Source organism: Microcebus murinus, chromosome 1, assembly GCF_040939455.1.
Source record: "Microcebus murinus isolate Inina chromosome 1, M.murinus_Inina_mat1.0, whole genome shotgun sequence".
Taxonomy (NCBI): Eukaryota; Metazoa; Chordata; class Mammalia; order Primates; family Cheirogaleidae; genus Microcebus; species Microcebus murinus.
This window is the reverse complement of record NC_134104.1, coordinates 76,391,593-76,417,014: the sequence shown is the minus strand read 5'-3', so window position 1 is coordinate 76,417,014 and position 25,422 is coordinate 76,391,593. Positions and strand designations below refer to the sequence as shown.

At 42.8% G+C, this 25,422-nt stretch overlaps 1 protein-coding gene across 4 annotated transcripts in view; it reads right to left on the bottom strand.

Moving 5' to 3' along the window:
- Nucleotides 1-25,422, bottom strand: part of MASP1 (MBL associated serine protease 1) — a 67,070-nt gene that overhangs the window by 34,348 nt on the left and 7,300 nt on the right. For all 4 annotated transcript variants that reach the window (XM_012789627.3, XM_012789628.3, XM_012789629.3 and 1 more), the window contains 2 exons: nucleotides 3,529-3,706; nucleotides 1,729-1,860 (listed from right to left, as the gene is read on the bottom strand). In XM_012789627.3, the coding sequence (XP_012645081.1) occupies nucleotides 1,729-1,860; nucleotides 3,529-3,706 (310 nt within the window). The remainder of the gene's footprint in view (nucleotides 1-1,728; nucleotides 1,861-3,528; nucleotides 3,707-25,422) is intronic.

The following is a 25,422-nucleotide window of genomic DNA, read 5'->3' as shown; positions in this document are numbered from 1 at the left end:
AATTTAATTTGGCTGAAGCTTTTCTTTTAACCACTCCCTGACATTACATTGTATATTCATGTGTTGATTTTCTTGCCCCCGCATGACTGTAGGTTCCATGAGCTCAGGGATTCCACTTTGCTCCCACTGTGTTAATGCAACCAGGAATCCAGTATCCTGGGATCCTAGACATGACTTAGCACTGCTGAGGGACCTTTATTTGCCACTGAACCTTTACCCTTGGTGGAGTCATCCCACATCTGGGATGTCGATCTTTCTAGGCCCTTGTACATTCTGCTCATTTGCAAAAGAGAAAACTGTGGCTCAGATCAGGAGGCACGACCAACAAAGCTTCACAGCTAGGAGCTGCAGAACAAGGTTAAATTGACATTCCTTGAGTCGCTGTTTTCATTTTCCACCCCAAGTGTCCTCATGGGATGATCACACCTCCAAGGGGGGTAAAATTGGTTCTTGGTTGGGGAGATCTTACTTTTTTATGCCTAATACACAGAGAATACACAAACAAAATATACAGTATATGTGTGTAGTATTAAAATTTCATGGGGGAGGGGAGTAATTAGAAAAATGTTTAAAAAGTCTCCTGGGGGCAGGGCTGAAAATGAAAAGAATGACTGAGAAAACTTGCTTTACCCTAAGCCCCCACCCTATTCAACACATAGTAAATACTCAAGAAAAATTTAACTGAATAAAAGCAATAGAAAACACAACCCTCTTTGAAACCTCTGGGGTGTGCCTGTTCTTTGCTTTACTATTGCTTTATACTGATGGGTTACATGGAGTTTTGCTCAGAAGCAAATAGCAGTTTTTGAAGAAGGAGGAAAAGCCACTCTTGTCCCCAGCTTTGCCCCCCTCCAGTGCTCTTTCCTTCAGCTTCCGAGTGAGATCTCAGCGCAGCCCCTAACCCTGGATCACAGTCACCTACTGGCAGTTCCCCACACGTTCCAAGTTCTATCACACCTCGAGATGTTCACAGAAGCATTCTCTCTGCCTGGAATGCCCTCCTTCTCTTTATTCTTGCATCTCTGCCCACTTCTCCAGGCCTCCTCAGGTCTGACTGTGCCGTGTCCAGGCTTCCATTACTTGAGTGTAGCAAATGTTGCGCTTACTACACTTCACCATTTGCGCACGTGGCTATTGTCCCACTTAGTCCAAGAGCTCCTCTTGGAAAGTGGCTGAATCCTTCCATTTCTCCATCCCTCCCCCAGCCTGAGACTAAAAGCACAGTAGCTCTGTGGATGAGAGATAGAAGGAATGGCAAGTTTCCCTGCTGTGTCTGTCTTTTCCTCTCTCCTCCCTTTTCTTTCCTTCGGGTTGAGGTCTCTCCACTTGCAGGAATATAGAGGCCACGGAAGAGAAAAGGAAAAGGAACTGCTGGGGCAGGCATTGTTCATGGCTCAGAGAGAAAGGACTGGGAAACCCAGGCTTCCCCCTAATTCCTACATGAGGAAAGGAGACAGGACCTATAGAGCAGAAATGCTGCCCAGGAATAAAGAAGGCCTCGTAGTCTACAGCATCTCTCACATGGTCCTTGGAGAGCCGAGCCCAGGCTTCTGGGCTTTCTAGGCTGGGTGGGCACTTTAGCATCTTCACCCGTGTGGTATCTGAGGCACATCTCTGACTTCATTTTTAATTGTTACTACTGGGTATCTGTCTTTCCCCTGACCTTCATCTAGTCTTCTTCAAGATGTGGCATCTAACGGCAAGGTATAGAATCAACCCAGGCCCTACCTCGGCAGGTCCTGTTGTCCGTGTGGAGGATGTAGCCAAAGCGGCAGGAGCAGTAGTAGCCTCCAATGTAGTTGTGGCAGTAGTGGTCGCAGGACAGCTCCTCGTCCTCCCTCTCCTTGCACTCATCCACATCTGCAGGGTAGGAAGAGCCTCTCCGTCAATATGTACGCTGTGATGAATATGGCAGCCAATCTTTATGGAGCATTTAGTATGCGCCACTGTGTTGGGAAGTTCATGCATTCTCTTATTTAATCCTTACATCAAATCTAGAGGTGTAGCTATTATCTTCCTTTTACAAATGAGGAAACTGGAGCTCCGAGAGGTTAAGCAACTTATTCAAGATCACAGAGAGCCAGGTTCAAACCCAGGCAACCTGACTCTGACTCTTGGTGGGACCATTATCCTCTAACAGTTGTGATAATAGTTGTGTGCCAGGCAACAACCTCAGGAAGCATTCCACATTTGTTACTACACATTCCGTTACTATTCTCATTCTACAGGTGGTGAAACGGAGACATAGATGCATTGCAGAACTTAAAGTCACACAGGTAGTAAGTGGCAGACCCTGGATTCAAATCCAGGTGGGCTGGCTACAGAGCTTGTGCTTTTCACATCCACCCCATGCTTCCTCTTTCTTTCTTTCTAAGCCCCTAATGTGGGTCAAGTCTTGTCCTAGGCATTTCTCCAAGAGGGGTATGTGAATGGCCAACAAACACACAGAAAGATGTTCAACATCACTAGTCATCAGGGGAATGCAATTTAAACCATAATGAGGTATCACTGCACACTCACTGGAGTGGTTGAAAATTTAAAAATTGACAACATCTAATATTGGTGAGGGTGTGGGACAGCCAGAATTCTCAAACATGGATGGACAGATATAAAATGGTGCAATTGCTTTGGAAAAGATCTGGAAATTTCTTATAGAAGTAAACATACAACTGTCCTAAGAAGCAGCAATTCTACTCCTGTATATTTATCCAATGGAAATGAAAACATATGTTCACGAAAAGACTTGAATAAGAAGGTTCATAGAGATTTTATTAATGAAAGCCAAAAAATGGTTTAAGCCCACGTGGCCATCAATGGGAGAATGGATAAATAAATTGTAGCATATTCATATTAACACATGGAAAATTACTCTGCCAGTAAAAGGAGCAAATTACTAATGCATGTGGCACATGAATGAATCTCAAAGACATTATCCTGAGTTAAAGAATCCTCACTCCCAAATATATCCTCTGTGTGTTTATGTCTATGAAGTTTTGTAAGAGCCAAAAACTAATGTATGGCAGAAAAAAATCAGAACAGTTGTTTCCTCTAAGGGAGGTGGGAGCAGGAATTGACCAGGCAGGAGCATGAAGGAACTTTCTGGGCTGATGGTAAAGTTTACTGTCTTGTTAGATGTTTGGGTTACACATAAATATAGATTTTTCAAAATTCAGCAAATGTATAATTAAAATTTGTGCATTTCATTATATGTAAATTTTATGCTTAAAGTCAAAACTTTGAACAGATATTGAACTCTAACAAAATGCTGTGCATGCTGACGTATTTAGGAAGGAATGTACTAATGTCTGCAATGTACTTTGAAACACATCAAAAATACAACTTGCTAAATGGACGGACAGAGGATAAATGGATGGATAGATATGGGAGAAAGCAGATGCAGTAAGACATTAATGGTAGAGTCTATGTGGAGGGTATACAGGTGCTCACTGTAAAGGAGAGGGCACAGGCAGCTTCACTTTTAGACAGACAGGGAGACCTGGGGATGAACCACCCTGTTATTCAACTTACCCACAGCCACATAGTGGGCATCAAAGCCTGTGAATCGCTCTTCATTGGAGAAGTCTGACCGGAAAGTGACAGACATGAAGGAGCCAGGGGAGAGGATCATCTCCTGGCCAGGGGTCTGCTCTGTGTCTGTGGTCTCCCTGCCACAGAAGGTTGCCAGCACCTGGTCTTCAGTTTCTACCTTGGAGGTCAAAGAGAAAGGGAACAAGATGAGCAGCTTCCCATTTTCACTTCTCTCCTGATCTTTAGAAAGAAAGAAGGAACTGCCCATGAGTAGACAGCCCGGGAAACCCAAAGATAAGGGATTAGGGATTCTGGAATTTGAGGAAGGACACATTGCAGGTTAAGGTAATGTGGTCATCTGACCAGTTTCATTCATTTTATTTGGTTCCATCAGAAGTAACTTGACAATTATCCTTCCTATTGACAACCAACTGGCTAATTTATTAAAAATAATTCTATGTTAAAAATTTTTAAATTTAGTTAACCTTGTGATGGATTCCATGTGCAACAGGAACTTAACCACATTTCCAAAGCAAAGAAACGTTATGCACAATGTAAGTCATTCACTGAGCACCAGTACCTGCCTGCCACTGAACAAAGCATGAGATGGGGGTGATGAGAGATGGATGGGTAAGACGGTGCTGTGCACAGGACAGCATGTTGAGATCGAGGAAAACAGACACAAACAGAATTATTATACAGTGTGACAAGTGCTTTAATAGAAGCACAAGTACTGCACAAGTACACTCAGAAGGAGATGAAAGATGCCCATTAGAACATAACCTACAGGAGAGCAGGGTTTTCTTTTCTTTACAGATGTGTCCTCAGTGCATGGAACGAGACCTGGCACATAGAAGCTATCCAATAAATATTTGTTTACAAGAACTAACAGTGCAAGACCTATTTTAAGCACAATGAGAACAATGAAAAGCCAGGGAGTCTGTGGGGATTGTAGGAGGAAATGTACTTGGAAGGATATGTGGAAAGTAGATTATGGTTGGCCTTGAATGTCATTAATGCTGTAAATAGAAAACAGTGAAAACTTTTAAACAGGGAAGTCATGTAATCAGAACTATATTTAATAGGTAGTCTTAATAATATAGAAACTATTGATTAGAATCATTCAGAAAGTGTGCATGTTTGTGTATCTTTGTGCATGTGCACATGCTTGTTAAGGCTTAGATGCAAAAAAATTGTCTGTTTGCTAAAAGAATTCCCTACTCTGGAAGAGCCAGAGGCCCCGTGCAAATTCAGAGACCCTAGCAGAGATCCTAAACCGGTTGCCTAAAGCAGATGTTATGAGAGTCTGATTTGAGAAACTCAATATGTTAGCTGGTGGGTATATTTATTTGACTATGAATACTTGACCTCCCCACTACTAACTCTATTTTCTTATGCCTAACTCCATTCTTTTAAGCTTGTATTTGTGTTTGAAACTTCTGGACTGATGTTTTAGCCAAGATACTTGAGAAAATCTTTTACCAAGAATGATTTCTGCTGCTTTTCAAAGTCATTAAAGGAAAATTCTCAAAGACTACCTATCTCTAGTGGCTTCTAATGAATTCATTGTTTTGTTCATTAGCGTAATATGTCAAAAGTATCTTGACATTTGACACTTCTGTTTTGAAACTAATGGTTTATTTATTTAAAATAAGTGAGAGTTTTAAAGAAAAACAATTTGCCCTGGCAACAAAACACAAGGACAATTAATCACTAACTTTGGGAATTGAAGTGTAAACAGAAGATGAGATCATGGCTTTGCTATTTATTCCTTTTCTCTGCAGATACTAGCCGAACTCACACCAGCCTTATTAATGTAGACTGTGCCTATCTGCATACAGTTGACATGTCACTTCCTTGAACATCCCAGCTGCTGGGTTATTTTATTTGATTGAGTTTTCCAGATAGCTGAAGATTTACCTAATATAATTAAAAAAAAATTGTATTGGTATAATGCTTTTTTTTTTAAAGTGGTTTATACAAGTCCCTACTTTTCTTAAGTGAAATATGCTGACCCTTTCTTGGTGATCCAGGAACATTGTTATGAATGTCAACCATCATGATACTACATTAAAGTAATAATCTTGGGATGTTGAGTTGTATAATGTTGCTTGCCCTACATTGAGCATTGCCAGACTGTAATGCCTTAAAATTCTTATGTCTTTTTAATGTAGTGCTTTATTTCTTGCCTTTTTATCAGTCAATTAACTGCACTTTCCTGTCTGCTTATTTTTAATATGTTACAAATTAGAAACCAGTTAAAGTGCTTTTGTTGGAATTTAATAAAAAGAAGACTAAATAGATTTAAAGTGAAGGCTGAGGAAAGGAATTCTTCTATGAGTAACTGCATGAACTAGAGTGCACTATCTTGGTGATGTTTGCTTTGGGGTAATGTAAAGTGTATGAACCTGGCAATTGGAGGTCCTGGGTCCTATTCCTGACTCTACCATAAACTGCTACATGGCCATCCCCTTTCTAGCTCTCAATTATCCACCTGTAAACAGTGGCTTCAACTAGATTTCCTTCCAGTTCTGACACAGCAGTCATTATATATAGCCTGACATAGTTCTAACAAGTCATCACAGCCATACATTACATAAACCAACTCGAAGATGGTGAGCAGCAGTTTCAATACACAGATTGTTGCCTGCTGGTGAACTTGAACTTGTCTGTGGTTTATGACTATGTGATACAAAATCAGTTACCAGTCAATAGTCATGCCTTGAGCATTAACAGTTTTAGCCACATATCTCCTTTCTGTAACTTGGCATCCTCAAGGCCTCTTGGGTTCTGCAGTGACTACAGCATGAACACTTTCAAATGAACCAAACCAGAGATCATTTGGACTAGGGAGACACTATCTAGGGTCTGTAACAAATAGCCTCCTTCCTTGTAATTTCTGAGGTTAAGGACCAGTTCATGATGGCAAACAAATGTTCATTACTGGCAGAGTCACAGTATTCCAGAGAATAGGTAAGAGACCCATGAGGAAAGCTGAGCCATAGACACTTACAGAAGCAGAGAAGAGAAGGCCAGTAGCCTGGGCCCCTGGGAATTCAGTCTGCAGCCCAGAATAGAGTCCTGGAATATCAGCGTAGGCAGCGACCTTTAAAAGCTCTTTCAATCTCCCTCCTTCTAAAGGAAACCGAGGTCCAGAGAGGGGAAATGACTTGCTCAAGGGTAGAGAGATAACATGAGCATTTTCTGATATCAGTTTTGCTTTTGGAACTGTCCTAAGACAAGGGAAAAGAACTCAGCAACTCAGTACATGACAAAAGACACAGACACTTGGCCAAACAATTTTCCTGGCCCGAGGGCCTCTTGAAACCTTATCTCGGTGCATGGACTGTCTCCTAGAGAGGATGCAGCTGTGACAGCTCCAGCCATAACTTAAACAGAAGGGTCACTGGCCATGGTTAATATTTGCATCCTCTCTGTGGTATATAAAGTGCTATAAAGATCCTTTACTTCTGAGTATAGGAGGATTGAGCCCTAGCTTCTGCTTGGACTGTCCCATCTCTGGGGTCATCATATCAATATGATGGAGGGATTTATCAAGTGAAGACAAGAAATTCATGATAAGGGACACCCTGTGTGGTTGGGGATCACAAACTCTTCATTTTTCTATTATTGTAGGCAACCCTGTCCTTATAGATTGTCGTTAGCAACGTATCAACACGTGGCTGTGTGTCCTCAATTTGTTTTCTTTCAACTCAATACAATAAATATTTATGTATCAAGTTCTATCTAGATTATAATGTGGAGGATAACAAAAATTATTTGTTTGTTGTATGAGTTTAATAAAAAGTCCCCTGCCTCTGGGAATGTGACATTTAGTAGGAGAATAAGGTAAGTGCTCAAAATGTACGTGTGTTAGGGTATTGTCAGGGTATGGAAACTGCAAGGAAAGATGGGAGCACCTAGTTTAAGGAAGGGAAAAAACTGCACCCAGCTGAAGGGAATCAGAAGACACTTAGAAAGAAGAGAATGACATTGGCGCTGATGACTGAAAGGTGAGTAGGATTTAGGCAGGTAGAAATAGTGAGGGGAGGTTGGGGGGGTGGTGGGAAAGCATCCAGGCAGAGGGAATGGGGTGCTCAGTCTTCACCGTGCTTCATGCACATGCTCCATGCACCCCAGGGAAGGCCTGGGGTGTTCAATCTTCACCGTGCTCCATGCTCCCACCCCAAATAGCCTAGTCTTCAGAAGGAGATCTGTTGAAAATAGAGAGCTGGGAAGGCAAATCTAAAGAGAAGCCAGAGTCTTTGTTTTCCATGAGTTTTCTATCTCAGCAGAGACAGAACAAACCTCCTGGGCAACACTGAGGCAGAGCAGCAGGAAGTTGGTCAAATTTCTGTGGAAGGGCAGCTACTGCTGCTCTCCACTTGCACATAGATTCATCACATCAGCTTAACAAATGCATTGACAGTTACCAATTGGCACCAATCGACTCCTGGAAGCAATGTAGGGGGAAAGCAGCTCAGGAGTGATTGTTCCCATTTTATAGATGAGGGTATTGAAGCCTAGATAATTTAAATGAACCAGGCAAGGTGAATGGTGAACACAGTGAATGGTAAATGAATCTAGTGAGTGGTGGATACAGGTTCAGAGTCGCATCATCCTGATTCTCTAGCACAAGGTGCACAAGGTGAAAAACTAAGGCTGTTTTGCAGTCCACATGCCTCATGTCTTTGCTTGTCAACATCCCCAAGCTATATTCAGGAGCCCTTCTGAAATCTACTCTGGGCTCTTGAGCATTTCGGACTTTATCTAGGCAGATATTCAGGGAGTATGCTGTTGTTGATTTAGTTAGTCTGGGAACTATGTTCCCTGGAATTTCCTTCCCTGTATAGCTTCAGGTTAGGGTGGCCAAAAGAGGAATTTGTGCAAGTTTGAAGGGCCATAGACATTACTCTCAAAGGTTGCTTTGTAATCAGATAGAGAGATGAACAGATGTAGACACGTCCAATGAGTTCTAACTTGTCCTCATATTCCATACTTTGTATCCAGCTTTTCTTTCCAACTACTGGCTCCGAAGACCAAGAGTGACCCATGTCTACCACCAGATGCTTGCAGTGATCTTGTAAGAGGGTTCTCTTACAGCTGATTACAGTGAACAGCTTCTCTGAGGTTTCTTTCTATGAGCCTCACCTTCTCGGTCCCATTTTGGGCCCTTGGATGGACTTGACTAATCAAATCCCCTTGCAGATGCCAACATTTCTACCTTGAAAAAAGACAGGTGAATTATGTAGTGGTGAATCAATTGGCAAAACTTGTCTGTGGCAACTTAGAAGGTAGAAAAATGTACATAATGAACTTGTAGGTCTGGCTAAGAAGATCTCTAGACAGAATGTTGAAAGTGTCAGCATGCACTTCTAGCTATATATGGCAAGGCACTTCAGGAAGTAAGTCTTCGGTGTGCAAGCAGAACTTAGAGGAAATATAGAGGACCCAGAACTAGCTGGTTTGAAAAATTGTCTCTCCAGCAGCAAAATATTTTAAAAGCAAATATGGCTTCAAGGTGAATGTCAAGTCAAATATGTGACTGTAATAACCCTTTGTTAAGATCTAGAAGATTTAAGGCAGTGCCTAGTACTCCCAATCAGCTACACCAGAAGGCATCTAAGACTCTTAAAGGCATTACTTCATAGCACCCTGACATGCCCCCAGAGTAGAGAGGCCTATTTTGAAAAGACCTGTGGGTGTGTTTTTCGTCTAGTGGAGTGGCCTATATTCTGCTGTATAGAAGATCCAAAAAAGATGTTAAGGGAGACATATCAGCTGAGACTAGAAATGACTAAGACAATTCAAAATGGAAACAGGCCTCTGGGCTTCAGGTTTCTATGTACAGAGAGTAGGGTGAACAGACTACCCAGCTGCAAACACTGGCCATTTCTGATAGAAAGGGAAGAATGTCTCAGAAGGTGAAGCTAAAATGCCAGAGGCAGAGTCAAGGCCAGAGTCAACAGACACAGGGAGCAATGGACTAGGGAACTGTTCTCATCATTCCCAGGGAGCAGAACTGGGCTCTAATCAGGAATATTCCTGGTATCTGGAGTAGGCCACATGTACCTGGCTGTATTTTAGAATTACTACGAAGTAGTAATTGCCATATGCCTCGCATTCTCCCTGTTTTTTCAGTAAGAGTTCTGTTGTTTTTATCTTGTTCTTATCTCACCAAGAAAAGGAATTATTTGGTATATGAAGGCAAATAACTTAATTTTAAGGTTCCGTGATCTCTGGAGCTATATCTAGAGAGCTACTATACCCTTGGCGTTTCATCTGCCTCTAGACATGATTTAGATCATGAGCTCCTGGGCTTCAAGCCTGACCTGCTAATGGGATGAAACTTTGGGGGAGGGGGCAAAAGTATATTTTGCATATGAGAAGGATGTGAATTATTTTGTCATGAGGGTAGACTGTGGTATGTTGTTTGTAAAATAATAACCACAATAATCCTTTCCACGCCTACACTCAGACCCTTTTGCAATGTGATTTCACTGCTCACGGATTGGTCTGGTGAATTGCTTTGACAAAAAGCATATGGTGTATTAGAAGTGGTATGCCAATTCCAGACTTGAGTCTCAGGAGGCACTGTAGCTATTGACAAAGATTGTTTGCTTGGCCATACTTTAGTTAGGCTTCTGAAACTTCTCCTAGGCTCATCTGTGCACTTCTTTGTAAAATCCAGTTTTAGAAAAGAACACTGCTGAATCAGTCTAGCAAGAACTCCCAAACTGAAATCTTATCACCCCAGACATCTGATTGGGTTCTTCATCCTCCACCATATCCCAGGTGATGTCTGATCACCCTGGCCTGTCTTCAGCAAGAATCCTGTTGGGTTGGTTTAGCTAGAGTCCCCCATACCCCTGATGTTTCCTCTTATAATTTTCTATCCAATAACCCCACCCTGCTCCTTGGCTATAAATCTCCACTTATTCATGCTGTGTTTGGAGTTGAGCCTGATCTCTCTCCCCCACTGCAAAATCCCACTGCTGTGGTGTCTATGCTTATCATCATGATCCTGAATAAAATCTGCCTTACTGTGCTTTAACAAGTATGATTGGATAATTTTTTCTTTAATGCTTTCCCATGTGGAACACGTCCTGAGGCCCCTGTGTGAAGAAGCCCTATGAGGCCTACTGGAGAATAAAAGGCCACACAGGGTAGAGTGAAGCTGTCCTGTTGAGATCTCTAGACCAACCCATTGGTATTCACTGCCAGCTCCAGGATGAGTGAGTGAGTGAGGCCACCTGGCAACTTCCAGCTTCTGTCAAGCCTCTGAACAACTGTAGCCACCTGAACAACCCCAGGCAAATCCAGCAAAAAACATCCCTCTGAGTCCAGTTCAAACTCTGGACCACAGAATCATGAGCAAACAAAATGGATGTTGCTTTAGATACTAAGTTTTGTAGTGGTTTGTTACACAGCTAAAGATAACTTTTATGGGGAGTAAGAAAGTGATTTGGGGCAAAGAATAAGACCGACGTTTTATAAAATTTGGAGAATCACAATCTTATGGATTCTTGAGGCCTAAAAAGCCACCTAGTCTAACCTACTATGTTTTTATCACACTCTTACCAAAAATCATGCCACTTTTTCACTACTAGATGGAGGAGTGAGAAACTCAGTATCTCTCAAGATAGATCTTTCTGAATTATTGTTAACTTAGAAAGTTATCCCTTTGTCCCATATATGGGAATATAACCTAGGGGAAAATATTCTAAATGTGAAAAAATTATTATGAACAAAGATATTTATAACAGTCATATAATAATAGAATATTAGAAACAATGTAAATTATTCAATTCTAGAGGAATAGTTAAATTAGCATTAATTTAGTAAATATTAGGTAGCCATTAATTATCACATTAATGGAGAGTTTACAATGATCTAGCAATATTCTTAGTAGGTGATATTAAGTGAAAAAGCAGAAAAACTTTGTATATATGGTATAATTACATGTATGTTGAAAGTATGCATTAAAAATAAAAAGTGGAAGGAGTTAGAAGAAACTTTTAGCGGTGGCTAGTGGAACTGGAGGTAATTTTTCTTTGTCCTCTGTTTTTACATTTGAAAAGGAACTTGGACTAGAAGCTGCTTCCCTGTAGCTTTTACTCAGGTGTGTAACATTAGTCAGTTTAGGTCAACAAACAAAGGAGGGGGAACTAAACCAGCCTGGAAATTCAGGGTCCCTTATCTCCCATAATCCCCAATTCTTCCCTTCCTCATAGGATATGGGATGGGGACGCCTCAGCCATCTATCATCTCCTTGGACCTCAACAGAGTTGAAAAAGAGATGGACATCTTTTGCTTTATAAACAATAAGGTGACAGATAACATTCTGATAAAACAATCAAGAAATTCTGAACAGGCTGAACTCGGTGGCTCACGCCTGTAATTCCATTACTTAGGGAGGCTAAGGCAGAAGGATTGCTTGAGGCCAGGAGTTTGAGACCAGCCTGGGCAATATATTGAGATCCCACTCCACAAATTTAGTTTGGCATGGTGGCATGCACCTGTAGTCCCAGCTATTCAAGAGGCTGAGTCAGGAAGATCACTGGAGCCCAGGAGTTTGAGGTTGCAGTGAGCTATGGTGATGCCACTGCACTTCAGTTTGGGTGACAGAGCAAGACCCAGTCTCAAAAAAAAAAAAAAAAAAAAAGGAAAATAAAATGAAAAAAAGAAAGAAAGAAACTCAGAATAACTAAAATTCACATATGACAGTGTACGCAGGGAGGGTCTCAGAGATAGTGTTTGTGATTGAGAACTCCAAGAAGGGGAGTAGGTGAGTGTAAGTGGATGGATAAGAGGAAACAGAAGAGCTTCTTAGTCTGGAGTTCATTAGGACTTTGGGAAAAGGAAAGGGAGAGGCAAGGAGGAAGGGAGGTGGAGAGAGACAGAAAGAGATAATAGATCGATATTGGATGTTTAAGAAAGACTGCAATAAGAACATTTCTGCTCTTTTTAGGTTTCTCAAGAGTGAGTCAAACTGTGAGTTGCTTTCAGTTTTTTAAGTTTTCTGTTTCTTAGGATGCAGCCCCTTACTGAGAGTGGACCATGTGGGACCTCATTTTTACATAGGTTGCACATGATCTTCACCAATTATTAGATGTTGGAAAAATTATTTAAACTCTTTGTGTTACAGAGTGAATTGTGTCCCCCCCCCAATATATGTCCAAGTCCTAACACCTGGTATCTCTGAATGTGACTTTATATGGAAGCAGGTCTTTGCAGATGCAGTCAGGTTAAGACAACACCATACTGCATTAGGGTGGCCCCTAATTCAATGGCTGGTGTCCTTATAGAAAGAGGGAAATTTGGAAACAGACACACACACAGAGGGAAGACTGCATGGGAAGACAGAGGCAGAGATTGGAGTCACGCTGCCAAGGAATGCGAAAGGTAGCCGACAACCACCAGAAAGCTAGAAGAGACAAGGAAAGATTCTCCCCTAGAGCCTTCAGGGGAGCATGGTCCTACCAACATCTCGATTTCAGACTTCTAGCCCTCAGAATTATGTGAGAATAAATTCCTGTTTTTAAGGAATTTAACAATTTAAGGTGGCTGTTAAGCCATCCAGTTTGTGGCTATTTGTTACAGCAGCCCTAGAAAACTAATACACTCTGTATATAGGATTTCTCTTATGTAAAATAGTGAAATAATAGCATTTATATCACAGAACTGTTGTGACATGACAGGAGTCGATATACACAAAACACTGAGGAAACTACCTGGGACATAATCAGCACTCGGTAAATCAGTGACAAATGGGACTACTGAGATCCACCACCAGCTGAGGTGACACCTTCCTGGGCTTCCAGCTGGATGGGGCAGGGGCCACACCCGAGGTTTGAAGAAGCATTCAGAAACTGCAATTGTCTTGGTATCGTCTATTTTCTAAACTTCACTCCTTCTTCCTAATCTCACTGAAGCCATCAGCACGGGCTTCTCCTTTTATGAGGACCCCAGACACTGGGCATGTTGAGCTGGGAGGGAACCCAGAGAGACCCCTCAGCCCAGCCTCCTCCTCTGGTGGGTGGCTTTATAGGTCTGATTGGCTCTCTGCCCTGTACAAAGCCTCCCAACAATCCTAGCAGGTGAGTTCTCTAAAGGCTTCCGTCTCTCTGGAAGAGGACAGTATCAAGTCCAGGAATTTCTCTTTTTACTGTCCTGTGCTTCCAAAGATTTTTCTAGGTGTGTGAGTGTAGGCCAGTGATTCATTGACAGCCGTGGGCCCACGACTCCTGCTCATAGGTGACTGCCTTGTACCCCTGAGCTCACCCTCACTGAAAGCCCATCACTTCCAGGTGCTGGGCCAGTGGTTAATGGCCCAATCTTACTACTTTACCAGGTAGCCTCAAGTTTCAGCTAAAGATTATGAGTAGATGCAAGTTAAAGGTACCAGACACCAGACAAGAACTGAGCCTAGAAAAGAAGGAGGCACCTGCTATGTGTGTTTGCATGTGTGCTGCATTTCAGAAGCTCTGGAAAGCCATGTAAATAGAAATAACATGCTGGCAGATCTAAGGTTCAAAGTGATCTCAAACAAGAGAGGCTGGAGGTTGATGCTCCAGTCCTGGTCCAAGTTATTTGGCCATTAAAAAAAGTAATGATAATAATAATTCCTTCCTCTATGTAAAACTTTCCAGTTGACAGGGCATGTTCACCTTCTCTATTTTATTTGCTCCTAACAGCAGTTATGTAATGAATGCATTTCAGGCAGATATAATTCTTTTTTTTATTTTTTCTTTATTTTATTAACTATTTGTCTATTTTGTTTTGAGTAAAGCAGATTTTATTTATGAAAGCTTTCTTAGGGGTTTATTCCTGAGCTTGTTTTCCCATTCCTTCTTTTTTTGAGACCTTAGGTTCTTTCTTTCTTTCTTTTTTTTTTTGAGACAGAGTCTGGCTCTGTTGCCGGGCTAGAGTGCCGTGGTCCTGTCAGCCTAGCTCACAGCAACCTCAAACTCCTGGGCTCAAGCAACTTTTCTGCCTCAGCCTTCCAAGTAGCTGGAACTATAGGCATGCACCACCATGCCTGGCTAATTTTTTCTATATATATATTTTTTAGTTGTCCAGCTAATTTATTTCTAATTTTAGTAGAGATGGGGTCTTGCTCTTGCTTAGGCTGGTCTCGAACTCCTGTTCTAGAGTGATCCTCCTGCCTCAGCCTCCCAGAGTGCTAGGATTGCAGGTGTGAACCACTGCACCTGGCCTCAGGCAGATATAATTCTGAGCCCAGAGAGAGGTAATGTGACTTCTTCAAGGCCACATAGCCTAGTAGTAGCACACCTGAGCCAAAATCCAGATGTTCTAACTTCCAGGTTTGGCTCAGTAACTGGAATCAGACAACTATAGAAGGTCAGAGTGGAAAAGGGCATTAATGGACCTCAAGTCTATACCTGTCCTTTTTCAGGTGAATAAACAGACTTGTTCAAAGTCACATGGCCAGTCAATGGCAGATCCAGTACAGGGCCCAGGTATACTGCATTTCCCAAATGGTGTTCTTATTTATTTGTTAATCAGAGTAAAAATCTCCTGAGAGAGCTGGGGGAGCCTCTCAGAAGGTATTGTGTACTTGCAAATGGCAGGCACCATAAAGAATGTGGGGGCCTGAGAGAAACAGCTGGCAGGTCCTAAGAGGCCAAGAATCCCACTGCTGCCAGGAAAGACTGCCCATTCTCAGGGAGGGCTCTGGGCAGAAAAGGGCAGCAGGAGCAGGGGAGAAGAAAGAGCTGGCAGGGAAGGAGTCCTGCTGAGAGCCTGGGAAGCGGCATCCCGCAGGTGGGAAACAGGCAGTGCCCACGTCTCACAGGGGGCAGGCTGGGGGGCGGGGGCGGGGGCTGGGCAGGCGGGCCTGGGAGGATTTATGCTCTCTTTGGCCTGAGAATGGCTCAGACTCCCCATACCCCACCCCTTCTGGGATTTCAGAGCTGGGCCTATTCACATGCAAATCCCTTCAGCAACTAGGAGGCTGGGCCCCAAACATTTCAGTTCAGGAAAATAGCCCGAGGACAGGAAAAACAAAGGCTTGTTGTGTTCTTCTGCAGTGGAGGCTGCCAGGCTCAAGGTATGCCACTGTCAGGACCCGGTGAAGACGGTGAATAGGCCAGTGCTGAGTGGACGAAGGGATCCGCAGCAGCTAGCATCCTCCAGCAGAGCTCCCGGGAGTGCGTGAGCTGGTGTGTTCGTCTGCCACTGCCCAGCACCCTGCCCTGACCCCACCTACACTGACATCCTCAAATCTTTGCACCGGAATGGAGACCAAACAACCTAGGCTCTGGTCACAGCTCTGCCACTCATATGTCATGTGTCACTTTCACCTCCACAGGCAGGGTACCAATAGCCCTCAGCTCACACCAGCTTACAGGATCCAATTGTCAACCTTTCAGGCATTTTGCTAACCTGTTGTTAAACACAGCCGTCATTAAAATTAAGCTTCATCAACTTACAATTAAATATATTATATTAGAAACAACTTATATGAAAACTCATCACTGCCTAGTTATTTCAGCATGGTTCTATTACCTATGCTCCTGAGGTTGTTGATGTCTGTGGTATTTGAATAGTGAATGGTGTGTCACTGCACACCTCTGTCCCCCACCCCCAGTCTGGTTGTTAGCACACGGTCTCCAGCCCTCAGTTTTCACAAACACAAAAGGTGACCATTAACACTGACCTCTAGGCATCAGATGAAATGGGACCTTGGGTGGGAAAACAGCTTGTAAAGTCTGCCACTGGCCCGCAGCCCTTGGCAGGAACCCTGTGTCCTGGCCTCCCTTCCCGCTCCCCACCTGTACCTCTGCGTCTATCTCCCCAGCCATGTGACCATCAGCATCCTAGCTGTTCTTCAAACATGACAGGCACATTCCACCTGAGGCATTTGCACTGAAGGTTCCCTCTGGTTGGAATGCTTACTCCCCAGAAAGCCACGTCTTTTAGCAAACTTTCTTTTTTTCTTTTTGAGACAGAGTCTCATTCTGTTGCCCAGGTTAGAGTGCTGGGCGTCAGCCTAGCTCACAGCAACTTTAAACTCCTGGGCTCAAGCAATACTTCTGCCTCAGCCTCCTCTGCCTCAGGCTTCCGTGTAGCTGGGACTACAGGCATGTGCCACTATACCCAGTTAATTTTTTCTACATACTTTTAGTTGTCCAGCTATTTTTTTGAGACGGGGTCTTGCTCTTGCTCAGGCTGGTCTCAAACTCCTGAGCTAACAGATCCTCCAGCCTCGGCCTCCCAGAGTGCTAGGACTACAGGCGTGAGCCACCATGCCTGGCTGCAAACTTTCTTATCTTCTTCAAATCTTTGCCCAAATGTTACCTTCTCAATGAGGCCCACCCTGATCACCCTATTTAAATTAGAGCCCCCATCTCAACTCATGCATTTTTTTCTGCTCAATTCATTTCTTCACCTATCAACTTATTACTCACTACATAATTCATTCATGGGTTATGTTTAGAGTTTATTGTCTGTTTACCCTACTGCACATTAGCAGAGATATCTATCTATTATACTGCTGTACCCTAAGCTCTAGTAAACTGTAGATACTCAATGAATATTTGAATAAAGTAACAGCTCTCCTTCCCTACCTCTTCCCTCTATAAGCACACGGAAGTACATGGCAGCTTTGCTTTTTACCAAGGTGTTTCTAAGAGCAGCCCGTGTACATACAAGCACACAGATGTGCACGCGTGAGCAACCCTGACACTCCGACCTCACACTGCCCAGCACGGGGAGCTTCCTGCTATTTTCCATCACCCTGGAGTCTGTGCTGTGTGCATCTCCTGCATGAAATGAGCTTTTGTCACACTTTTCTGAAGCTCATTTGCACTTTCTGATTCTTCTGAATCAGCTGGAATTGGTATTTGGGACCTGGTGTCTCTGGAGCGGAAGAATCCCACTGGGGCTACAACTGCAATTCATGAGAAATGTTTATCCATTTCTCATTTCCTTCTGTGACCTCCTGTCTACTCCCAGAGAATTAGCAGAGCTGCTGCAGGAGGTGAAGCCAGCGCAGACTGAAGGTCGAGGGCTTGTTCTAAGCAAACACAGAGCACTGCACAGAAATTAGGAGCTCAGGAGTCAGAAGAGTGCCCCTGGGCAGGGACTTACCTCTCAATTACACAGCAGGATGCAGACTGGCCAATGTGGGGGGGGATGGGCAATGGACTGGGAGTCATAGACATCAGAACTGGAAGGGCTTGGAGAGACCAGCTAATCCAATTTCCTCACAAGGCAGATGGGGAAACCGAGGCCTGGAATGAAAAGGCCACTTGCCCAAGGTCTCAGCAGGAGTTGGTGGCTGTTTGCTAGGCCCGAGCCCCTTCCTTTACACTCACTGCCAAGAGACATGTGTCTTTTCCTGTTCTGCCCAGGACTGTGCTTTCCATTGGAGAAAACACGGAAATGTGCCCTGATCTCGTGGGGCTGACAATCTGGTGGGAGTAACCTTGGGCTCACATTAGAACCTGTGTGCCGCAGACAGATAAATCAAGCGCTACCCCATCCTTTGCACCTCAGACTCCATTTCCTATTATTTTTCTTCTCAAAGTCAAGATAAAAGAGAAATTTCTTTAACATAATCTAGACAACACAGGGACCAAGGACCCTCAAGGACCTTGTGTTTTACTAAGTTTCACTAAATTACCCTGCCAGGCAAAGTGTTGCCTTGGGAATACCGCACAGCCAGAAGGCACATCCAGACTCCCTCCAGGGTAGAACCTGCTCTGAGAAGGGCTCCACAGAGAGACAGAACCGTGACTCGGGATGAGAGGGACTGAGACCTGGCTTTGCTGCAGAGACTTAGACAAACTCACTTGTGCCTCAGTTTCCTTTTTCGTAAGCTAATTGTAACATGGATTAGAAACTGCCATAAAATTTGTGTTTCTACAAGGTAAACACAAAGGAGAAGTAAACAACCTTCTATATTTGAATAGTCCTTTCCAAGCACTTTCCCATAAAGTAGGGGTGTGGGGAATGAGTGACATTAGCAAGGTCACATAACATATAGCCAGTTAGTGGTAGAGTCAGAGGAGGTAAGAAAACTGACATTCATCGGGCAGGCACTTTATCACTCATACCCTTGCCCTCATTCCCTCTATAATAGTATTTATGAGCTAATTACATATGTTTTGGACATATGTCATTAAAGCATTGACCTCATTTGGCATTCACAATAAGCCATTAGATAAGCATCGTTATTATTATTCCCATTTTCAGATGGAGAAGGAGAACTTGGCAAGGTTAAGTAACTGTTCCAGTTAGAGGTGGAGGCAGGCCCTGACCCCTGGTCTCAATGGCTCCAAAGCTTTAGCTCCTAATTACTGAACCCGATTGCCGTCTGCCATACTGATCCCACTTACAGCCACCATTTCATTTAAACCCTCCTGCAAGGAAGATATTGTATCCATCATAATATTTTTTTTAAACTGATGACAAAACCAATACTGAGGGAGATCAAGAAACAAAGGTGTCTCATTCAGACGGTAGCAGAGACAGGATTTAATCCCAGTGGTTCACCTTTTCTCCACCACCGTCTCTGGGCTCTTTCCACATCTACCCTTAGGACTCTAGGCCCTGCCTCAAAATTTAGACCAGCATTGCCAGCTGTATTCCAAACTCAAGGAACTTCAACACATTCTATATCTTCCTAATACTACCCATCTTCTTCATGCTCCTGATCTCCATTTCTAGGAAAGAGGCCACTATGCTGTCATAACCTGGGCTTGGAACCTCCGATTCCTCCTTCTTCCTCCACCCCACACAGCCAGTTCCTGTGGGGTTTACCTCTGCTCATCTCTAGCAGGGCTTTCATAGCTGTCAAAGAGGCCTGTGGAATATACTGTGCTCAGGGCAGACATATCCAATCTATTCAATATAGCTGCCCAAATGGCCTTACTCAATAACTCTAGTTGCTTTTGGCTTTACCTGTGGTTAACTACCCTTACATAGAGTTCCAGATTAAGCTTCCTCAAGCATCACCCTGGCTGTGTCTCCTCTCTGTACCCCAATCCCAATCATAGCTTCTAAATGGAAGTCCTAGACTCAAATACCAAAAAATACCAGGCAGAAAACATAAATGAATGAAACAAGCTGCTTGAATTCTTTACTTTGAATATTAAATACAGAGAGATATCCTTCACTCCACAAATAAATTTTTCACCAATTTTTCCTAAACTATGTGTCCTGCTCAGAAACTTTCATCTTTCCTACTTTTGATAGAGATAACAAGAGAAAAAGTTTTACTTTCTTTGCTGTGAGAGAATCAATGGTGCCATCAAGATGCTAGAAAGCTTTAGCATGGGGGGATCTGTAGGGAATAGTGGGGACCCTACCCACAGTGCACCTCCACCTGGTGCCGGCTGATTATTGGCATGCAGGAAGCTGACAGATTTTTTGGTATTCTAAGGGAATTCAGAAAGTGGATTTTTGTTTGAGATCACAGAAATCTTATGTTGATATTACTTGTTTTCTTTTCAAAATGCAGTATAAGCCAATACTAGGATGGCATATATATATATATATATAGTTAATTCATTTAATTACCTTGTGACCACTTACTTGTGACCTTAGGTGCACATGCTTAAACCCAAATTTACCAAAATATTTTCTCAGTTGATCCTCAGATGATATTTCTAGGCTTTTCTCTTATATCCCCCTAAAAGATGCCAACCCTGATTATTCTCTGTTCTGCCTCATTCTCATCTGTTTCAACCACCACACCTTCATGGTAGCTCTGCTGAGACTTCCTTCTTAGGGGACAGCACTACTAAATTCCTATTCATCCCTCAAGACTTATCTCAGTCATCAATTATTTTCAATGCCTTTCTGGGCCATGCAGAAATGACCACTTCCAAATGTGTATACTTCCTGATAACCCTTGTGTTACTTTGTTTGGTTTAAATTTATTAATTACACACTTGACTCATGGCACACTATGGAACTGTGAATTCCTTGAGGTCAGGGACGATCTTACTCATCTTTGCAGGCCCAGTCTTTGGTATGGTATCCAGCTTATGGTAGGTTTTCAGTAGGATTCTTGGGCTTTGTTTCATAGACAATGGGAGCCATTGGAAGATTTTGAGAGTGGCATAATCAAAGGAATGTTTTAAGAAGATTCCTCTGAATACATGTACAGGGTAAAACAGATGGGGAGGGACTGACCTCTGGTAGACATTTAGGAGGCTATTGCAAAAGACTAGGTGAGAGGAATAAGAATAGGAACTAAGGCACTAACAGTGGGAAGTCAGAGGAAATGTTGAGTACATCAAGGATATAGGGTTAACAGGAGAACAGTGACATTGCGCTATATGAGCATTTAACACATGCCAATTGAACTATTGCACACAGTGAGAGAATGTGCCATGAAGTGAACTTGAAAATGAATTGTGTGAATCTGCTCTTCTCTTGGTTGTTCTGGTTTCTAAGTAACTATACTTCTTTTTTGTAACTGTAGCTACATCGCTCTTTTGTAAGTACACATTGACCACTTCATTTGATGTTCAACCAAAGGAAGTATAATTTGTTGCATTTCTGGGGAAAAAAACTCTTCTGGATATCTAAAAGATAATACTCTAGAATTTAAGGGATTTTTAAGAGTAAGTTTGACTATAGAAAATATTTGCCTTACATTACCTTAAAAACCTAAGCATTCATAAGATGGGGCTTTGCTGTAGTATAATCTATTTAAAAGAAGAAAAGACTGAGAGTCTTGACACGTAAATTCTGGTCCAAGTGTGACCTTGGCCAATGAGTTGCCCTTCCCTGGCTTTGGACATGGTGATCATGGAGTTGGACTCTGATTTCTAAGGTCTTAGATGCACAGGTTATCAGGGCTAGGTGCACCTTGGAGAACATCTGGTTCAACTCCTTGTTTTTGACAGAGGAGGCAACTGAGTCCCCCCTAGGGGTAGTCACTTGCCCAAGGTTAGTTAGTATGGAGTGACAGCCAGAACCCAGGTCTCTTGGTTCCCTGACTAGCATCTGTGCTCTCCTCTTGCTGGCAGCCTTAACTAGCTGTGATTCGTATGCATCATCCGTGCACTGCAGGAATCCACACATTGCAGCCACATTCCAAGGAAGCAGATGCTGCTATGCAGATGCACACATGCCTTGAAGACCAAGAACTGCGGGAAATCAGGCTGGAGAGGAATTTTCATAAAATGTGAGCATCCGGACCACAGCCTTGGGGTCCTGCTCTTCTTCAACCTATGAATGTGCAGTGTCAGCAGTTCCATCCTCATCATCCTGATGGGCCTGGGTGGGAAGGCCAGTTTGTGGGCTTGGACTGGGCTATAAAGGTTTCCTGTGAACTGGAAGGTTCTTAAAGCCCATTCCTACATGGGCCTGCCCGGGGAATTTAGTTATAGAGCAAAAAAGCCTCAAAATAGGAAATGTTATCCTGCCAAAGGGAAATCAGTGATATTTAAAGTTTCTTGGTAAAGGGCAGTGGTAGTATGATATGTTTACAAGTTTCGTCCAAATAACATGCCACCAAGTTGCCCCCAGCAGATTGCAAGCTCTGATTGGCATGCCTGTGGCCATAGAACTTTGAGAAGTGGCTGTTATAAACATACTATTCCTGCTTTTTGGTATTATCCTGACTAGGATAATGAGAGTTTGGCGGGGTCATCTGGAAAATTCTGGCAGGAAAATTCTGGCAGGAAATAGGATTGGGATTAGAATTTTGGAATTTAAAGGACCTTAGGGAATCATCTCGTCCCACCCTCTCATTGAACTAATGAAAAAACAGAAGTTTGGAGAGGGATGTTGACTTCCCAGGGGGGTCACATAGCATGCTCATGCTTTAATTCAGATGGAAGGGGAAGATTTTCTCTCCCATTAATAGCCAGAAAAAGCACATATTCTGGGGGCTAAGGTTGGGGAGGCAATCAGAAAAAGTGAGTGGGTTTCAACTAAGTGTGGAAGCCTTCTGGGTTTGAGATTTTAGAGGCAGAGTGGTCATCCTGTTCCTGAACTCTAACCTTCAATCCCCTCTCTGTCCCATGGAAGCCTGACCAGAGTGGCAAAATTCAAGCCATAATTCTTCACAGTTCTTCAGGGTAACCAAGGAGGGTGCGTGAGCAGAGCCACCTTCACCTAGAGCAGCTCCACTTCTGTCTGTTTTCTATATAAGGCCTGAATAAAGATTTGTTATAAGAAAATGTTCACCAGGCAGAAAATATTTGAAAAACAATAATAGTAACTTGAGACTAGATAAGTCTTTGGAGGGCCCCGGAAGCCTGATAGGCTGGGAGTTCTCAACTCTGGCAGGAAGACTAGCAGGGCGTATGCAGGCAAGGCGCGGGGCGGACTCCACGTGAGTGCTAGTCATTAGCCGGCGTGGCTGCAGTGTCCTGCCAAGGGAGGCCCAGTCACCCCCCACGGCTGCTGGAGCCTCTGCAGGAGGCTAATGTCGACAGCACAGTGCCGTTCTGGAATAGAGACAACCATGTGAGCACAAGTGGAGAAATATGCCTCCTTGCCTCCACCATGTTAATGTCCTTTCCAAAGGCATTGGAAACACGGATCTGACTCAAGATTCAAGATCTGTAGGGCACTTCCAATAGCCAGCTCAGTCCCTGACTTGCCTCAAGTAGACGGCTTATTTCCTATGCCCAGAAAGAAGCCACCTGTTTGATTTTGGAGCAGAAAGGGTGTTATAAGATTTTCTTGTCCACTCTAGACCATTTGGGAAGTTAGGAGTTAGTGACAGATCTGGGACTAGAAAAGGTGTTTCCTGGATCCCAAGCAAGAACCTAGGACCATGTTGCCCCTTCGAGAGAGCCCAGGTCCATCCACTTGGGGTTTCAGGAAAAAATCTCACCATCCTGGACTGAAATCATCAATCAATTTCCAAAATATCCTCCAGCCAGAAAAACTGAACTTTAGCTAGAAGTATATTTCAGTGTCTAATTCAGTGTCAGAAGTGGTCTCCAGATTTTATTGTTGCCCTTCAAAATACCTTGTCATTTTTTACCACTAACAAAATGCTGCTGATGTCAGTGGCTCCATCTGCCTTGTTAGGAGATTCGATTTATTTGGAGCAAAAGAATGAGTTAAATCCTCTCTTTTGAGTTTATCATGATAAATGGGTCCTAACAAGGTTAAATTTATCTTCTGTCTAACCAGGAGTCAAACTTGTGAGAAACAATTGTACAATGGACATAAAGTTGGAAGTCAGTTCTCAGATGGAGAATGGGAGGAATTATGAGAAGTCAAGGGAAAAAAATTCTATAATTTCTGTGATCTTGAGCCTCAGTTACCAATAAAAGCAAGTGTTTGCACTGAAAAAATTTCTAGATGGTTGGCATGTTTGAAAGTGGAGGAAAAAAGTGGTTAGAAAGTTTTTATCTAGGTTTGCCTAAATCTACAGAACTCACTATCATATAAAACCAATGTTTGGTCATTTTCCTTCTGGTTAAGACCACTTTCCAACCAAATGTTACAGAATGTCATGATTTTATGACCAGCACTGGTTTGGAGGATGGGCTGGGAGATTCTGCTTAACCTAATGCTCCATATCCATATTCTATCTTATCCTGGACTTTGGCTCTGGCAGAGGCTAGATTATATCCTGGAAGTCATAACTGACCATTTTTTCAGGAGAGTTTAGAGTGACATATACTTAGGGTCTCAGTGAATACTCCCTTGGTTGATCCTTGTGACCCTGAGGAGTTGGCTCCATTTTTAGCGAATTTATAGAAATTGTATGTCAATTTACATTACTAACCTATGTCTTCTCTTAGAGGACTAGTTCTACCTCTTCTCATTCTTTATCTGTCAGTACTCTTTTGTATATTGTGCAATGGGTTATTTTTCTAGGTTCATCTCTCTTTGTAAGAGACCAGATCTTTTGTATTCTAATATTCCCATCGTTCCTAGCACAGGGCATTGTAAGAGGGGCATCCCCCCCATATGGCAGTAGTTCTGGGATATTGACATCTGGAGGGAAACAATTTGAGTTATCACAACTGGAGCGGGAGCTGCTATTGGTGTCTAGTGAATAGAAGCCAGGAATGCTGCTAAAAATCCTACAATACATAAGACAGCTTTTCTCAGCAAAGAATTATCTGGCTCAAAATGCCAGTAGTGCTGAGATTAAGAAATCCTGCTCTGAAACACCAATTTTAGACAATTTTTAGATGTAGAAACCTATCATAAATGGGATTTTGCATCCAGACCCAACATATATAATGGTAACACTCTTCATGCAAATGGGCTGAAGATGGTTCAGTGACTGTTGTATGTAGCCAAAAGAGCATGAGACTCAAAGTCACAAGACATGGGTTTCAGAACTTGATGGATCCAGATGTGCAACTTTGAGCGAGTTGCTTGACCTTCTGGGTTTGTTTCTTTGTCTGTGAAATGGGGTAGTAATTTCTATTTCATGATTTTTTTTTTATTTCAGCATATTGCGGGGTATAAATGTTTAGGTTACATATATTGCCTTTGCCCCATCTGAGTCAGAGCTTCAAGCGTGTCCATCCCCAGATGGTGCGCGCCACACCCATTAGGTGTGAATATACCCATCCCCTTCTTCCCCCTCCCACCTGCCCGACACCCAGTGAATGTTACTACTATATGTGCACATAGGTGTTGATCAGTTAATACCAATTTGATGGTAAGTACATGTGATTGTTTTTAAAGTTCAAATGAGATTAACAAGTATAAAAGCACCTTGTAAACTCACTTCTTTGCTGTTGATCAAATATTCTGACAATGTTAAACCTTACTGAATTACTGGCTGTGGAAAAATGAGACTACAATAATATTAATACTAAAAGTACAGAAAGCCCACTCTAGAGTTGCTTGATGACGACCTCTTCCAGGAAGCCAGATAGAGTTTAGAAAGTAGGTTCTTACGTCTCACCTTTTAAAACTAGATACAAC